General features: G+C 60.7%; 1 protein-coding gene across 2 annotated transcripts in view; it reads left to right on the top strand.

Annotated features, from left to right (window-relative positions):
• MAD1L1 (mitotic arrest deficient 1 like 1) overlaps positions 1-14,491 on the top strand; it is a 321,549-nt gene that overhangs the window by 46,337 nt on the left and 260,721 nt on the right. For both annotated transcript variants that reach the window (XM_030300339.1, XM_032591537.1), the window contains exon 10: positions 12,590-12,676. In XM_030300339.1, the coding sequence (XP_030156199.1) occupies positions 12,590-12,676 (87 nt within the window). The remainder of the gene's footprint in view (positions 1-12,589; positions 12,677-14,491) is intronic.

The following is a 14,491-nucleotide window of genomic DNA, read 5'->3' on the forward strand; positions in this document are numbered from 1 at the left end:
GACAGCAAGATCCGCTATTTCTACACGCCGACGAACGGGACCGTGTCGCTGTCCTGCTCTGAGCCTCCAGTGGCTTGTATCACACTGAGAATAAAACCCGGCATCTCGGGGAACTCGTGTAACTCGCCACGGGGCCGCACGTCCGGACCCCGAGCCCCGAGCATGTGCGGTGTGCCCTGACCCTCCCGGAGCCCCCTCCTGGGTTTGTGCCTCAGGGACCCAGCGCTCGTGTGCACCCTTGGTCTGGCGACCTCGCTTTGCCGGGCTTGTCCCCCATGTGGCTCCTGTCATCACAGCGACCCGGTCCGCTGGGCACCGTTGTTTTTGCAAACAGAATCCTAGATCAGGAGGAGAGGTCCTGTTCCCTGGGGCCCTTCCTCACCGGAGGAAGTGTAGACCCGGTTCACAAAGGGACCGTAACCTGCCTGGGGCTGCACAGCCCGCTGGAGCTCCCCCCGAGCCCACTGCCCGGGCCTCCACCATGCCTGCGGCTTCTGCCTGGTTCTGACACCCCCTCTCCTGTGCTGCTCAGCACGTTCTCAGCGTCTCCCTCGTTCCGGCTGTTGCCTCAGCATCCTCGTTTCCGACGTCCTCTGTTCCTGCGCTGCCTTTGGTTGTTCCCAAGTAGCCACCTGACTTGCCCTCTGTCCTTAGCCCTGCCGTCCACCCACTGCCTCTGCTGAAAGGAATCCTCGCAGGCAGGCTGGGTGGGCCGAGGGTCGGGGGGGTGCTGATTTTGTCGTCCAGGGTTTTCTAATGCTTGAACAGGGAGGGCCACGGCCCTGGAGTAGATCGTCGGAAGTGGCGGCCCAGTGCGTCTGAGTGACGGCGTGCGTGCGGATGCGAACGTGACATCCCCTATGGCTCACGCTGTTCCCACCTGCCGTGTCCTCCCGCTTGTGGGGCCGGGGTGCCCCTGTCCGTGGAAGCAGACCTCGCCTGTGAGCTGCGGTCCCCCCCAGATCCCAGCCCGGCCTCCCAGGTGGGCCTTCCTGGTGCTGGGAGGAGCATTTGGGTGTGGTGTGCAAGATGAGGCCCGTCCTCCCCGCCCGCGGATCTGCCGGCCGTGCTCGCTTACGGGGTGGACGTGGCCGCTTGTGTCCAGCCGGGCCGAGCCCCCCACTGGCTGCCCTTGTTCCGAGCCCCTGGCTGAAGTGGTCTTTGGGGCCCTGTGAAGCTGCCTTTTTGAATGTTTAAAGCGTTCAAAAGATCAACTTTTCCCAAGAGCCAGGGACCAGGGAGAGAAAATTGTGGCATTTGTTTGAAAGCTTCTGAGAGCTTTTTTTTAGCTCAGACAGTTCAAAGAGTACCTCTTGTTAGTGTGAAGAATATTCTAGCATCCCTGGGGTGGTCACACCGGCTTAATTGGGACCCGGGCTGCTTTGAAGTCCTTTTAATCCTGCCTGAGCTGGGGGAAGGAATTTGAAGGCAGCAAGTGTAAGTTTGAAAGTTCTTCGTTTTATTTACACGTGTCAGGGGACCCGTGTAACTCGTTTCCCCGAAGCAGGTACGCCGTTTTGGCCAGTGGACCGCAGTGTCTGGTGCCCGCTGCTGACCACGGCCAGGAGTTTGCTCGCCTCGCGGCTGTCCATGTGGGGAGTCCACACGCGGGGAGCCCGTAGTTGTGCCAGAGTCACTTAAAGAGGGGCCTCGCTCCCCCAACAGGCCTGACCGAGGCGGGGAAACTCAGAGGTCTCATGCTGCAGGCTTTGCCGATTGGAGGCGGGCTGCAGTGGCTGGAATTCCAGCCCCAGGCTTGTTCTTAAACATGGACCCGTGGACTCACGTTCCGTCAGCGAGCCACGGCCTGTTACCCACCGGTCCTGACCTGACCCGCAGTGTGTCATTGCCCTCCTCGAGGGCGGGGTCGCTACCCAGCAGGGCACCTGGTTCCCTACACCCCTCATTCCTTCCCTTCCTCCCTCCGCCCTCCGTGTGGCTCTGTGGACTCGGATTCTCTCATCTAACGGGTTTGCCTTGCTCCTGTCTGTGCCTGAAACAGCCTGAAACCCTCCTGCAGCACGGCGGGTGCTTGGGCCGCCGGCTGGTGTTTAAACACACGAAACGTATTATACACGGAAAAAAGCACGTCTTTAAGGAGCATGTGCGGCCCTGTCTCTACCCTTAAGTCACGAAGAACAACGGTTCCTCTGAGGACTCGTCGCCGCCCCTGCCGCGGAGCCAGCCCTGGCGCCTTGCGTCTTTGCGGAACTTGCCGGCCGTCCCGAGCCTTGCCCACGCGAGGTGCTGCGGCCCCGCCCGAGAAGTGCCCGTCTCCGTCCCGTGCACGTGTTGCCATAGCCATGTAACTTCTTCGGCGTCACGGAGACGGATGAAAACCGAGTGGTAAGGGAACAGTGTCTCCGTGAACGCAAAGCTGAGGGCTTTGGAGAGTCTCCGAGGAAAACTGCCCAAAGTTTGCCGTTGAACATAGTGAGCTGACTGCAAGATTGAGAGGAAGGGTGGTAAAATTTAGGCAGATCGCACGTGTCCATTTGCAAGACGCAAAGCCAGAAGCGTGGATTCCGATCCGGGGTTTGCGTAAACAATACGAGGTGAGGCTCCAGTCACCGCAGCCGCGGGGGAAGAAGTTTGCCGTGTAGGGACGACCACGTACGCGTCACGGTTTCCGTGAGGACGTTTGAGATGTGGGAGAGGAAAGCACTGGGCTCCTCACGTCAGCCAACAATCGGGATCAGTCTGCCGTCCTGGCCTCCCAGCTGGGAAGCCTTCCGCCAGCACTCGGAGAGCCTCCCTTGGAGAGCAGATCATGCCATCATACGTGGCGAACGCTCCCGACGCAGGATGCACGGTCGTTCGGTTATAAACGGCTGCAGTTAGATTTTTATGCACTGACTTACGGGATAACGCTTTCCTTTTGAGAAGACGTTTGTGTTACATCGAATTCCGCAGCGTACGTTTACAGTGCTAAGTTTTCAAAATTGTTTTCCGAGTAGCTATTGTATTTCCTGGGCGTGATTACTAAAACTTATGTAAGAGGTAGGTAGCGCTAGGTCTCCTGCCCGGTTTTCATCCTGTCCTACAGGAAGCCGCTGCTTTTGTCCTGTTTGTCCTTCTGGACATTCTTCGGCGAATACAGACCAGCACAGCTCTGTGTGCACGTGTTGTATTTCTTTCCCACGAAAGGTGCATAGTACTCACGTTCTGCCGCTCATATTTTTATCTAGTCCTGCATTTTCCAGACCTCCCTGTGTGAACACATACACGGAGTCTGCTCTTCTCTTTATTTTGAACGGACTCCAGCGTACGGGTGGGCCGTGACGTGTTTGACTGGTAAGCCAGTGGTCTGAGTTCCGGCTCTGGTTGGACACATTTTGTTTGGACAGTTACCGTTCTGCAAAGGTGGCGTGGTCTCGTGTTCATTTAGCCGCTCCTGATTGCGAACCCGCTTCCGTGCCGGGTGCTGTTCTAGTTCATGGCCAGTGGGAGAAAGCAAACAGCATCTGGCTCGCCTGGGCTTGCATTCCGGTCGAAGCAGAAGGACAAGTAAGGAAGTGGGTGAGACCCGGCACATCTCACTGAGGTGCTCTGTGAAGGAGTGGGTGTGGGGCCACGGGACAGAGGCTGGGGCGGGCCGGCGCTACAGTTCAGAACAGGGTGGTGGGAGTGGACACGGAGGCGGCCTCGGGGACGTTTGAGCAGAGACCCGAGAGAGCTGATGAGGGGTGTACCGCACAGACACCTTGGAAGAGAGTCTTCCGGAAGCGGGACGTGCAAAGGCCCCGAGGTGGGCGCCTGGGAGGCCAGGCTGTGCCAGGCCTCGTAAGCTCCGGTGGCGACTTTGGCATCTCCTTGGCGTCGTGGAGGCGCTGCCAAGTTGGACAAGAGGCGTGGGACCTGACTCACGCTCTAAAGGACTGGCTGTGGTTGCTGAGTTGCAAGCTGATGCTCAGAGGCCAGTACAGGACCCAGGGGCTGGACCAGGAGGCCACCCGACGGTCGCGGCAGAGCCCGTGTGAGCAGCCGTGTCCGGGTCTGTGCTGACGCTGTAGCAGTGGGGGCAAGTGGCCTGGACGCGGCCCCAGGGACTACAGGCTTGTCCTGGCGGCTGGCCCGGCCCGTTCGGTTTCCAGAAACAGAGAAGACAAGAGGAGTGTGGTTGGAGGAGTAGGCAGGTGCCCTCCGGCACGGAGCTGTCCAGGAGGCAGGTGGGCAACCCCAGAATGCAGGACCCAGAGCCTCATGTTGGGGGGTTCAGCCTGGGGCAAGGCGGGGAGGGAACGTAAGAGGTGGGTTTCTGGCCGGGGCAGGAGGCGCCCAGCGGGGAAGGGCTGGCAAGGAGCCCGAGGGGGACTGGGCTGTCCCGGGAGAGTGCGGGGAAGCCCTGAGGGGGTGTCGCTCGGTGCGGAACCCAGGGACCGTGCGCCGCACACCGAGCAGAGAATGGTGAGGAAGGGGGGCCGGGGCTCCAGCAGAGGGGGGACGGGACGGGCACCTGAGCAGCCACCTGCAGACCTGCATGGGCGGTGGGGGCCCACGTGGAGGGCCGCTGAGGGGCAGTAGTTGGTCGGGCGGTGTGGCGGTGGGGAGGTCGTTCTGTTACAGCGTGCGGACTTCGTTGACTTTCGGGGTACCTGCGGTGGTTCGGGGATCTGCTGGCTTCTGGGCTGCCCTGTGGGCCTTTGGGTGCCTGCATGGGGCCGGAGAGTGGCAGGCAGCTGGAGCCACAGACTGTCTCGGTCACTGGCCGGCCCATTGTCCGTGGGGGAAAGAGTGACTTTTCTCTGTTTATCTCGGAAATGGGCAGCTTTAGAAGTTGTACCGATGGCCGTGGCCCGCCACATGGCCAACGTGTCATGTAGGGGCAAGAGAGGTGACCTTTGTGGGTGCCTGTGGTCTCGGGACCATCAGTGGTCACTGGCTCTGGAGCGTCTGACCTCCAGCTCAGTGGCCACAGGGCTGGGTACAGCAGGGACAGACACTGATGGTGACCCTATCAGAACCTGGTCCACGTCTAGGATACAGAATTCATCCTTTTCTTCGGGAAAACAGTAGCTGCTTCTCCCCATCCTGGGACGAATACCAGCTTTTGTCCCAACTCAGAGCTTGGTGACCTGATGCCCCCGACCCCAGCACCACCTCCCCACATTCCTGTGCCACGTTATCAAGAAAAACCTGATTTAACGGGACATCCCACTGCCCCTGTGACTTTGCAGTCGTCAGCGTCTGTCCTCCTTTTGGGTTTAAGCCGAGTTTTGCTGTGCAGTATTTTCCATTCCCGGTTTTGTGTACTTTGTACGGGGGGCTCGTCCCCTTGCTGTAGCGCGCCCCCGCCGAAGCCCACCCCCAGCCTGGGGGCTTTGTTCTTGGGGAGAGTAGCTTCCTAGGAGAGAGCTGGAGGCTTCCTTCACTTTGGGAGTCGGACTCCTCTGCGTCTCACGTCTCTTAGACCCGTTGAAACTGGCACTTTGGGCTTCAACAGGGGCCCTGGCACCTGTTGGCGCGAGCCTCGGAGCGGCTGCTGCCGGGCCGGACCGCCTTTCCTCGAGCGCCACCTGTGCGGTGACCCCCCCCACGCCCCCGCCATGCCACACGCACGGCTGAGTGCGAGCCGACGTTCAGCTGCACTGTGAGCAAAGAGACGCCTTCCTCCCTGGAAGCCCACCAGTCAGGGCCGTCAGCAGCAGCTGTCATGGCTCGGGCTGCAGACTGTCACTTTCCTGTCCTCTCTGAGTGGAGGGTCCTCCGACCCTCTGAAGGCCGTCCACCTTTTGGTGTGTGCACAGGAAGTCTTGGGCTGGGCTGACCCCTGGGCCTAGTCCCGCTCACCGTGAGCATTCAGCTAAGCCCCAGAACACCCTTGGCAAACATCTCCGAGCAGCTCTGGCCACACAGCAGGCCAGGAGGTTTCCGGAAGGTAAATGCTTGTTCTGCCGGGTGGAGGTGCTCTGGCCGATTCCACGGCTCCTCAGCAGCCGGGCCGCTCATGACAGGTGGCTGGTGGTGCAGGTGTGGCTCTTGGATCCCCGGATCCCGGGGCTTCTCCTGCCTTGTCCCCCTGCGCCTCCTCCAGATGCCCTTCTCCCTGTGTCCCGGCGCCCTGGCTCATGCTGTGTCGAGCGTATGTGGGTGAGCCCCATCTGTCACCCCCTGCTTCTCCAGCTGGGCGTTTCCAGCGGCTCTTTGCATGTAGCGCACTGTGTGGCAGGGTGGTGTTAGTTCTTTTTGTACTCGTACGCGTCACACCCAAATTCTTGTCGTAAGAAATTCACATGAGGTGCAGGAAGCTAAAGATCCCTTCGATTGCCACCGCTGATCCCGGCCCTGGCCCTCCGGGGCCTGCCGACATCCGCTGTCCGCCGGGGGTGAGTCTTTGCAGGGTGTGGTCTGGAGGTACACGCACGTGTCGTTGGCGTATTTTCTGAGCCTAGACTTGTGAAGTTGTTGGTGTGGTTTTAGGGACCCTGTCCTGGAGTGTCCCGAGCACCTGCCGGACTTACCTGCCCTTTGGGTGGAAGACGGGGTGCTTCTGGAGGATGGGGCTTGGGCCCTGCCCTCGGGCCAGGGGGTCCCTAAGGTCTGAATAAACAAGCGCCCTGCTCGAGTCCCAGGGACCCGCATCACCGTCCTCCAGGCCTCGTCCTCGCCCGGCGTGTACCGCCTGCGGCCGCCTCTCCCTGACGGCACACAGGCTGCCTTCTTTCCTCTGTGCTCATTCCCCAGGCCCGAGTGACTTGGAGAGCCTGGCCGGACAAGCACCCACAGACCCGACCTGTGACACACTGTATGCTCAGGCGCACGCGTCTGCCTCCTCTGCTGCCATCGGTCAGGCCGCTGGAGAGAGGGGCCTGGGCCTCTGGAATGGCAGGTTGGGCCCCCACGCGCTGTGCAGGGCCAGCCCTCGGGCTGCTGACCTGCACTATGAAGCCGGGGAGGCCCGAGGAGCTTCCCGCGCCCTGCCTCTCTGAGCGGTCAGGACGCCACGGTGAGCGTGGGTCCCCGTGTCCCCGCAGCGGTCTCCTTGCTTGGGCCGCCGGGCTGGGAGGGCTGAGGACCCTCGTTCGGCACCTGTGCGGTCTCACCTGGTCAGCGCTGGCCACTGTGGCCCCCGTGTCCACAGCTTGGACGTACAGCTCTAAAAAAACTTGTTGAAACGTATTCTCACGACATAGAAACTTTTCCAAGAGTGAAGAGAGCAGAGTTCTGCTGCCGTGTTTGGGGTCTTGCTTGTTCTTGAACATTTTCTATTTTTTCCCTGTTCTTTTTTTCATACACATGTGTCAAAAAATTTTTGTAAAAATATTTATTTTTGAGAGAGAGACAGAGACAGAGACGGAGTGTGAGCGGGGGCGGGGCAAAGAGAGAGGGAGACACAGGATCCGAAGCAGGCTCCAGGCTCCGAGCTGTCAGCAGAGCCCGCTGCGGGGCTAGAACTCACGGACCGTGAGATCATGACCTGGGCCGAAGTCGGACGCTCGACTGACTGAGCCACCTGGGCACCCCACACACAGATGCGTTTTTCATCTCGTTGATCTTACTTTTTGGTTTTGCTTTTCTCAGTGTGTGTATTTTTTGGTGTCAAAAGATCCACATATGTTAGCATTTCAGAATCTTGTTCCTGTCACCTCTCCTTATGTTTTCGTGGCGTTGAGTGTGCCCTGTTGTACGAAACCAGCCTAGGTGTGCCCCCAGCCCCGGCGGTTGCGGGTTGTGTGACGTGGGCACGCAGCCTCACTGGTTTGTGCCTCTGCGCCCCCGTCATATAAAACGAGGGCCGTGGTAGTTCATGGCCTTGTCTTCTGGGATTCTTCTTTTTGATTTGGACCTAATTACCGAGTCTAGTAGCTATCAAGTGGACAGAGTCTCAGAGAATGTTTTGTCACATGTCCGGTGGGTGGTTTTCTTGAGGGCATAACCTTTTTGGTGATTTGCCCTGCAGCGTCCGTGGGATAGTTTTGCTGCTTGGATTGCCCCCATTTTTCTGCAAATGACCAGGGTTCTGAGTTGTGCGTAGGAAACACGGGAACTCGTCTGTAGGTCCTGGGCCCATCTCCAGGGGTTTTGATTCCATGGATTGAGAGGTGGATGTGTGTGGACTGGAGTGACTCTGGATGATGTAGACCGTTGTTCCCATTCCAGATGACCCACCCCGTTATGGTGCCCCCACCTGCAGAACCCCGCGTGTCCCGTTGTCCTGTCCAGTGAGTGTGCCCCCCGTGTTCTCCCCGTGCCCTGTGCTGCTGTGGCAACTGCCTGCCCCCTCCTTGCCCAGCAGCAAGTCTCATGAGTAGACAGCACCCATGTGAGAACCTACTTACCGTCCATTATTGAGCTTTTTTTTTTTTTAAATGAGAAGGCAGTGATGTGGGGAATGTGCGCCAGGCAGCCGCTGTGGAAAGCAGTATGGCGGTTCCTCAGAACACCAAGGATGGAATGATCCAGCTACCCCACTTGTGTGTATGTAGCCAGGAGTCAGAAGCACAGACTCGAACACATAGCTGTGCGCCCGTGTTCACAGCCGCGTCCGCGACAGCTGATGGGGAGATGGTGATGGAGAGACAAGGCAGGGTCTGTCCACACGCTGGAGTATTGTGCAGCCTCAGGGGGGAAGGACACTCTGACCCAGAAGATGGGTGAGCCTTTCCGACGCGGTGCTCAGTGACGTCAGCCACAGAAGGACCGCGTGGCCCCCCTCACGTCCAGTCCACAGACACAGTAGGCGGGGGCGCCCGGGGTTGGGGACGGGTGTGGAGGGGCGTTCGACGAGGACCCGGTTTCAGTTTGGGAAGATGAGAAAGTTCTGCAGGTGAAGGCCCTTGATGCCCCGCGCTGGATGCTTAAAGATGCTTAAGAGGGTAAATGTCGCGTTAGGAGTATTTTACCACAGGAGGACAGACTGCCACCCCACCTACGTAGGCACGCACCATTGCTTCCTTGACACGCATTCCCTGAAGAGCGCTTCTGGGTTGGCGGGCGGGGACTCCCCTCTTGGTTATGTTTCTTACCTTGTCCAACGGCCCGACCCTCCTTGGGGTAGTGGGGGCTGCACGGCCAGGTCACGGGAGCCACACACCAGACAGGGAAGCTGTCCCGGTTGACGGAGACCTGGGGATGAGCGAGTTCACCCTTGCTGTTGTCTCTTCTGCCCCCAGGTGCCTCCCGAACGCCTTCAGCTGTGCCCCAGGGGACCTGGTCAGTTCAAGTCCCTCGGTGCCTGATCTACCCACGTCCTTTCCTAGGGCGTGTTTTCACGCTGGGGCAGCTTCCTGAGAGGTCACCTGTAGCCAGGACCCCTGCCCCTGGCTCAGCCTTCTGGCTTTAGAGCGTCCACTTGTTGCAAAACCCACCTCTCTGTCTCTCCTTTTTCTTGTGCGGAACATTCCGGAACCATAGCCCTCCATGCACCATTTCTAACTAAAGCTCATACACGGTGGTCCTCCAGCAGAACGTGTTTTCTTTTTGATCAGCTGCAGACCTGAGGGTCTGCAGGACTCCACGCGGTTTAACGTACCGATTACTTATTTCACGTTGGACTTTATGTTCCTCAGTTATGTAACAACGTGTGACAACTTCACCGTCGTTGTCATCCATGCCTTGTCCTTGTTCCCACACGGCGTTAAGTGGGTTGGCTGGTGCACCTCAGGAGACGGTTGTCCAGGTTCCCGTCTCTCCCTGCTCCCGTGCGGTTGACGGCTGCGCGAGGGTTGTTGGGTGCTCGCACTGCACCATGCCTGGGGCTCGGGGCTTTGGAGATAGGCCCGAGGAGCCCTGTCGCGCTGGCGCGTCAGCCTGCGGTTGTCTGGACCGTGACTGAACCCGCTCTCTTTCCTCGAAGACGTCCTGACTTCTCGCTGTCGCGGAGGTCGGTGGGAGATTCTGGAGCGTGGCCAAGAGTTTTCTGTGCTTTGGGTTTTTAGTGCTGGTGGGAGTGACCAGAAGGGCCCTGGGTCTCGTTGCAGCCAGAGTCGCAGGCCACCGAGGGAAAGGCTGTCCGGTGGTGTCGTGAGGCCGGGGCGGGTGTGGGCATCGTGCACGCATTCTAGTCTTGTGCAGTGGGGCACGTGGGGGAGGCAGGCTCTGCAGCCCACGTCCCTGCTCTGCGAGGAGGGGGTGGCTCAATGGTGGCACCTGGGATTCGAGGGCTGGGACTGTGGCCAAGGACCAGCCCGGTGGAGAGTCCGCCACGGGCGTGTGAGCCAGATCCTCGTGCCTGTGGTTTGTGCGGGGACGACCCACCCGCTCCGGGAGGGGCAGCGAGGGCTCGGGCGACCTCGGCCGCCCCACGTCCCCCACCTCGGGCGAAGGGGGCCACGTCGGCAGGCCCGGTGTTCTCTGGGGGAGGGGAGGGAAAGCAGGTTTGCTGCTTCTTCATTGGCGGGGCCAGGACCCGGATGGCCGCCCAGAAGTCTGGCAGTACTGGCCGCCCGATGGCCTCCGTGTGAGTGTTGAGCGGAGGGGGCAGAGACCCCAGCCTCCTGGGCGTGGCCGGGTGTGTGTACGTGCGCGTGCGTGTGTGGGCGGCCCGTGCACACTGGCCTGGGTCCCAGGGGACGCGGGTGCCCGCCGTCAGTGGGATGGAGCATCTCAGAGGGACGGCTCATTAAGGTCACTTTCCTCCTCTTCTGAGCTGTTGCGGTGTTCCCCTCATCATTAAACTGGCTCGTTTCCATTACCTTCGCTCGGAAGGAGGCCGGAGAGCCCGGTGAGAGTGGGTCTGGGCTCTCCGCCGGCTCTACCGCCAGCTCTGCGGGGGCGGGTTCCTGGCCCAGGGCCCAAAGCTGGTTTCCATATTGTTGTCAGGTGCTCCCGACCCTGCCGCCTGGGCTCCAGATTCCGGGAAGGCTCTGGCGGGAGGGAGCCGCAGGCCACCCGCCCTCCGGGAGAGAGGGCTGCCGCCTCCGCCGCCGAGATCCCCGAGAGACTGGGTGGCCCTCTGCTGACGGTCCTCTGCACGGGCCTGAGCGGAAGACGAGGCCGGCAGCGGGCTGGGGGCTGGGGTCTTTTGTGGATTTGTTTTCAGTAAACCTGGCCTGCGGCTCTGGTAACGGTCCGCACACCCCTTTGACGGAGTAACATAGAGGAACGACCGCTTGAGCGTCTCTGTAGGATGTTTCAGAAAGAAATCCCTCCTGGCTTGAAAAGGTTTCCTTCTTTCTGTGCCAGTGTCTTTAAGTCCCAAGGTCGTAGAGCTTGAAGAAGCTCCCAGAAGAGTGGGAGCTGACATCCAAGGCCGGCACAGCCTCCCCCTCCTGGGAGACGGTCTTGCGTGAGGTCCCTTAAATCCTCTCGTGGGGAGGAGCGCAGGGGTTCCCCCAGGCCCAGTGAGGGGCTTCATCTCGGGGTGGGGGGGGCGTCTGCGAGGGTGACTGAGGGTGGGAGAGCCGGGGGGCACCTGCGGGAGGCGTGTGGCCTACAGAGGCCCAGGGGTGTGAGGACTGGGCTGCGCAGGGCTTCCGCGTGGACCGCTGCCGGGCGCCGGTGCTGGGAGCTCACGTTCCCGTCACGGCGGACCCCGAGAGGCCCCGAGAGGCCCTGCGCATGCACACCGAGCGCGGCAGGTGGGATGGGGAGCGGCCCTCTTCCGGGAGGTGCCGTTGTCCTGATACGGCTTGAGGAGGAGCACTGTGAGCCAGGGTGACCTGCCGCGGAGTCCGGGGGCAGTGGGTTGGCGGGTTCGTGTCCAGAGGCAAGGCTGTGGGTGGCGGAGTCCCCGGGCCTGGCCCGGTAGTGGGGTGTTTCTGGGAGCCTGGTACCGTAGTGCTGTAAGAGGCCAGGAAGAGGGCCTTCGGGCGCCACGGTGACCAATAGCCACTCCCACAGCTCTGTGACGGACTCTGATTCTGCGGAGGGCGAGTCCTGTGGGTGTAGCTTTGGTCACAGTCCCCGTGGCTCCTTTGGTGACAGAAGAGGCCGTGCTGTCTCGCACGTGCTGCCTGGCCTTGTGTTCGGTCCGTCGGCCTTGAGCTCACCCGCCACCTGCAGGCCAGGGAGCCCCCAGCTTGCATGCTTTGTGCTGATTCTGGAACGTTCCCACTGAGCTGGGTGTTTTCATTCTCTCGGAGACGTTGGCGCGTGTTCTGAGTTACGGTGTTGAGTTACCAGGAGCCAGATTGAGGTCCAGCACCGCTCAAAGACCATTGCACCCTGGGGCACTTTTAATGCCCTGGACCCGCTTCCTCGTCTGCATGGGGGACGGGGCAGCAGCAGGGCTGTCCTGAAGGGGAACCCACACGGCCAGGCTGAGCAGCTTGAACGTGACAAAGCACAGACTGTGGGTGTCTCTTACTGTTGCTGGTTGGAGGGAGGAGGGAGGGGAGGAGGGCACGCTGACCCATGTCGAGCACCCCTGCACCTCATCTCCCCTCCTCTGCACGGTGACGCTGTCGGCTGGCTATTGATCGCTTTTTACGGATGAACTAAAATCCTGTCAAATAAAAGTAATTCACCTGATGTTACGTGGCCAGTGGCGGGCTGTGGTTTGAACCCAGGTTGGGGTGCGTGTGCAGTGCCCCCACCACACTGGCCCGGGGACGGTGCGCGGGGCTTGAGCTGTCCCAGGTCTGGGACTCACAGAATGAGGTCCCCTCCGGGCAACGGCTGATGTTAACGTGTATTGTTGGTCCCGCAGGACCCCGGAAGACCTTTCCAGGTTCATCGTTGACCTGCAGCAGCGAGAACTTGCCTTGCAGGACCGGAACAATGTCATCACCAGCAGGTAGGCCTGCTGGCCCCGGTGGTTGTGGGGGGTGTGGGGGGCATTGGCTTCGGACAGCGGCGGCGCCAGGGAGCGTGCGTCCCCTGGGCTTGGCTCGGGAACAGCTGTGCGTCACTGTTCCCTCGGCCTGAGTGAGCGGGGGCTGGGCCGGTCTTGCGGGTGAAGGGTGCCCCCCGTTTCTGTCCCACGGTGGGGACCCTGTCGAGGCAGCATGTGACTTCCGGGCCGCCCGCCACCTTCCTGGTACTCTGGGGGGCCACGAGAAGGATGTGCGCCTGGACCGGGAACCTCTTTGTCTTTGCCGGCCTGTCTTTGTGGCCTGGGCTCCGACTGACCCCTTGATGGTGTGGACCCCGGGCTGCGGTGGATGGGGGTGGGGGAGAAGCGTCTGCGTGTTTGTGCCCTGTGTGCGCAGAGAGGAATGGAAGCCGGGACGCCCCTGGTGGCGAGTAACAGGAAAACCCGCCCCCGCGGCGGCACGGCGAGGAAGGAGTCCCGTTCCCGGAGGGAGGCCTGCCGGCCAGCCGCTGCGTGACTTCTCCGGTGCTCGGTTTTTCCTCCTGACACCGAATGCCACTTGAGGCCAGCTGGCGCTGTGTCATTCCGTCCCGTTCTGACACGACCCCACAGGTGGAGGGCTCGGTCCCACACGCTGCCCCCACTCCAGACCCCGGTCTCCAGTCCTGGGTCCCCCGGCTGCCTGCAAACGCAGGGTTTCCCTTGCCACCCCAGCCTCGTTTGAGGATTTGCTAGAACAGCTCAGAATTCGGGAAATCGCTTCACGTGCAGTCACTGGTTTGTGACAAAGAATGCGTTCCGAGCAGCCAGCTGGGGGGGGGGGGGGTGCTGGGGGTGAGGGGTGGGGGTGCACAGCTTCCGTGTCCTCTCCGGGCATGCCCCTCTCAGCACCTGGGCCTGCTGTCCAGTTCAGAAGCTGTCAGAGCCCCGCTTTGGGGTGTTTATGGAGTTTCCGTGCTGAAGTCACTGGCTCCCGGTGAAGAGCTCAGCCCCCACCCTGCGGTCCCCAACCTGGAAGTCCTAGCCCCCCCAGCATGTGATTGGTCGCTGCAGCCACTCCTGTGGTCCCCTCGTTAGCTCGGATGGGGCTGGGGTCGCGAGGGGCTTGTTACGAGTGACGAAATGCCCCTCTCACCTCGGAAGCCCAGGCTCTTAGGAGCTCAGTGCCGGGAGAGGAGACAGAGACCAAATGCTTGTCCTTGGGCCGCTCCCAGGCTCTCTCAGGGTTGTCTTCCTCCCTTCTCTGGCGACCCGTCCGCAGGCACGGAGGAGAGACCTGCGCCCCACTGCCGGCGCGTCCCCCTCCGGCCTCCTCGGCCTGCGCCAGAGCTCTTCCGGCGGGACGGAGCTGCCCCGACGCTGCGGCTCGTCCACGTCCCGCGGGGACCCCTCAAGGGGCGGACAGCTGCGGGGGTCTGTGACGAGGCAGCCTCAGCCCTCTGTGGACGTGGCGTCTTAAGGATTCATTAGGAGCCAGAGGGAAGGTTTTCTTATTTTGGGGGTTGATGTCACTTTGAAAATGGGCTTTTAGAAGCATCTGGTTATGTTGGACACAATCGCGTCAATTTAGCTTAAGAACCTCAAACGATAAAGATTGCCTTTTGCTTTCAAAGCTACTGTCAGATGAAACGGGCGTTAAAAGTGACTTGAAATTGAAGATTTTACGTTTTTCGAGACGATCTTCATTTTACTTTGAATTTGGGACAGAACGAACTGTCAGAGGGAAGAAAACTCGTCTTCATTTTTCTCAGGCCCGGCTGTGAGGTGGCAGGAAGGCCGGCTTCCGTGTGCGGGGAC

This window comes from Lynx canadensis, chromosome E3, assembly GCF_007474595.2.
Source record: "Lynx canadensis isolate LIC74 chromosome E3, mLynCan4.pri.v2, whole genome shotgun sequence".
Classification (NCBI taxonomy): domain Eukaryota; kingdom Metazoa; phylum Chordata; class Mammalia; order Carnivora; family Felidae; genus Lynx; species Lynx canadensis.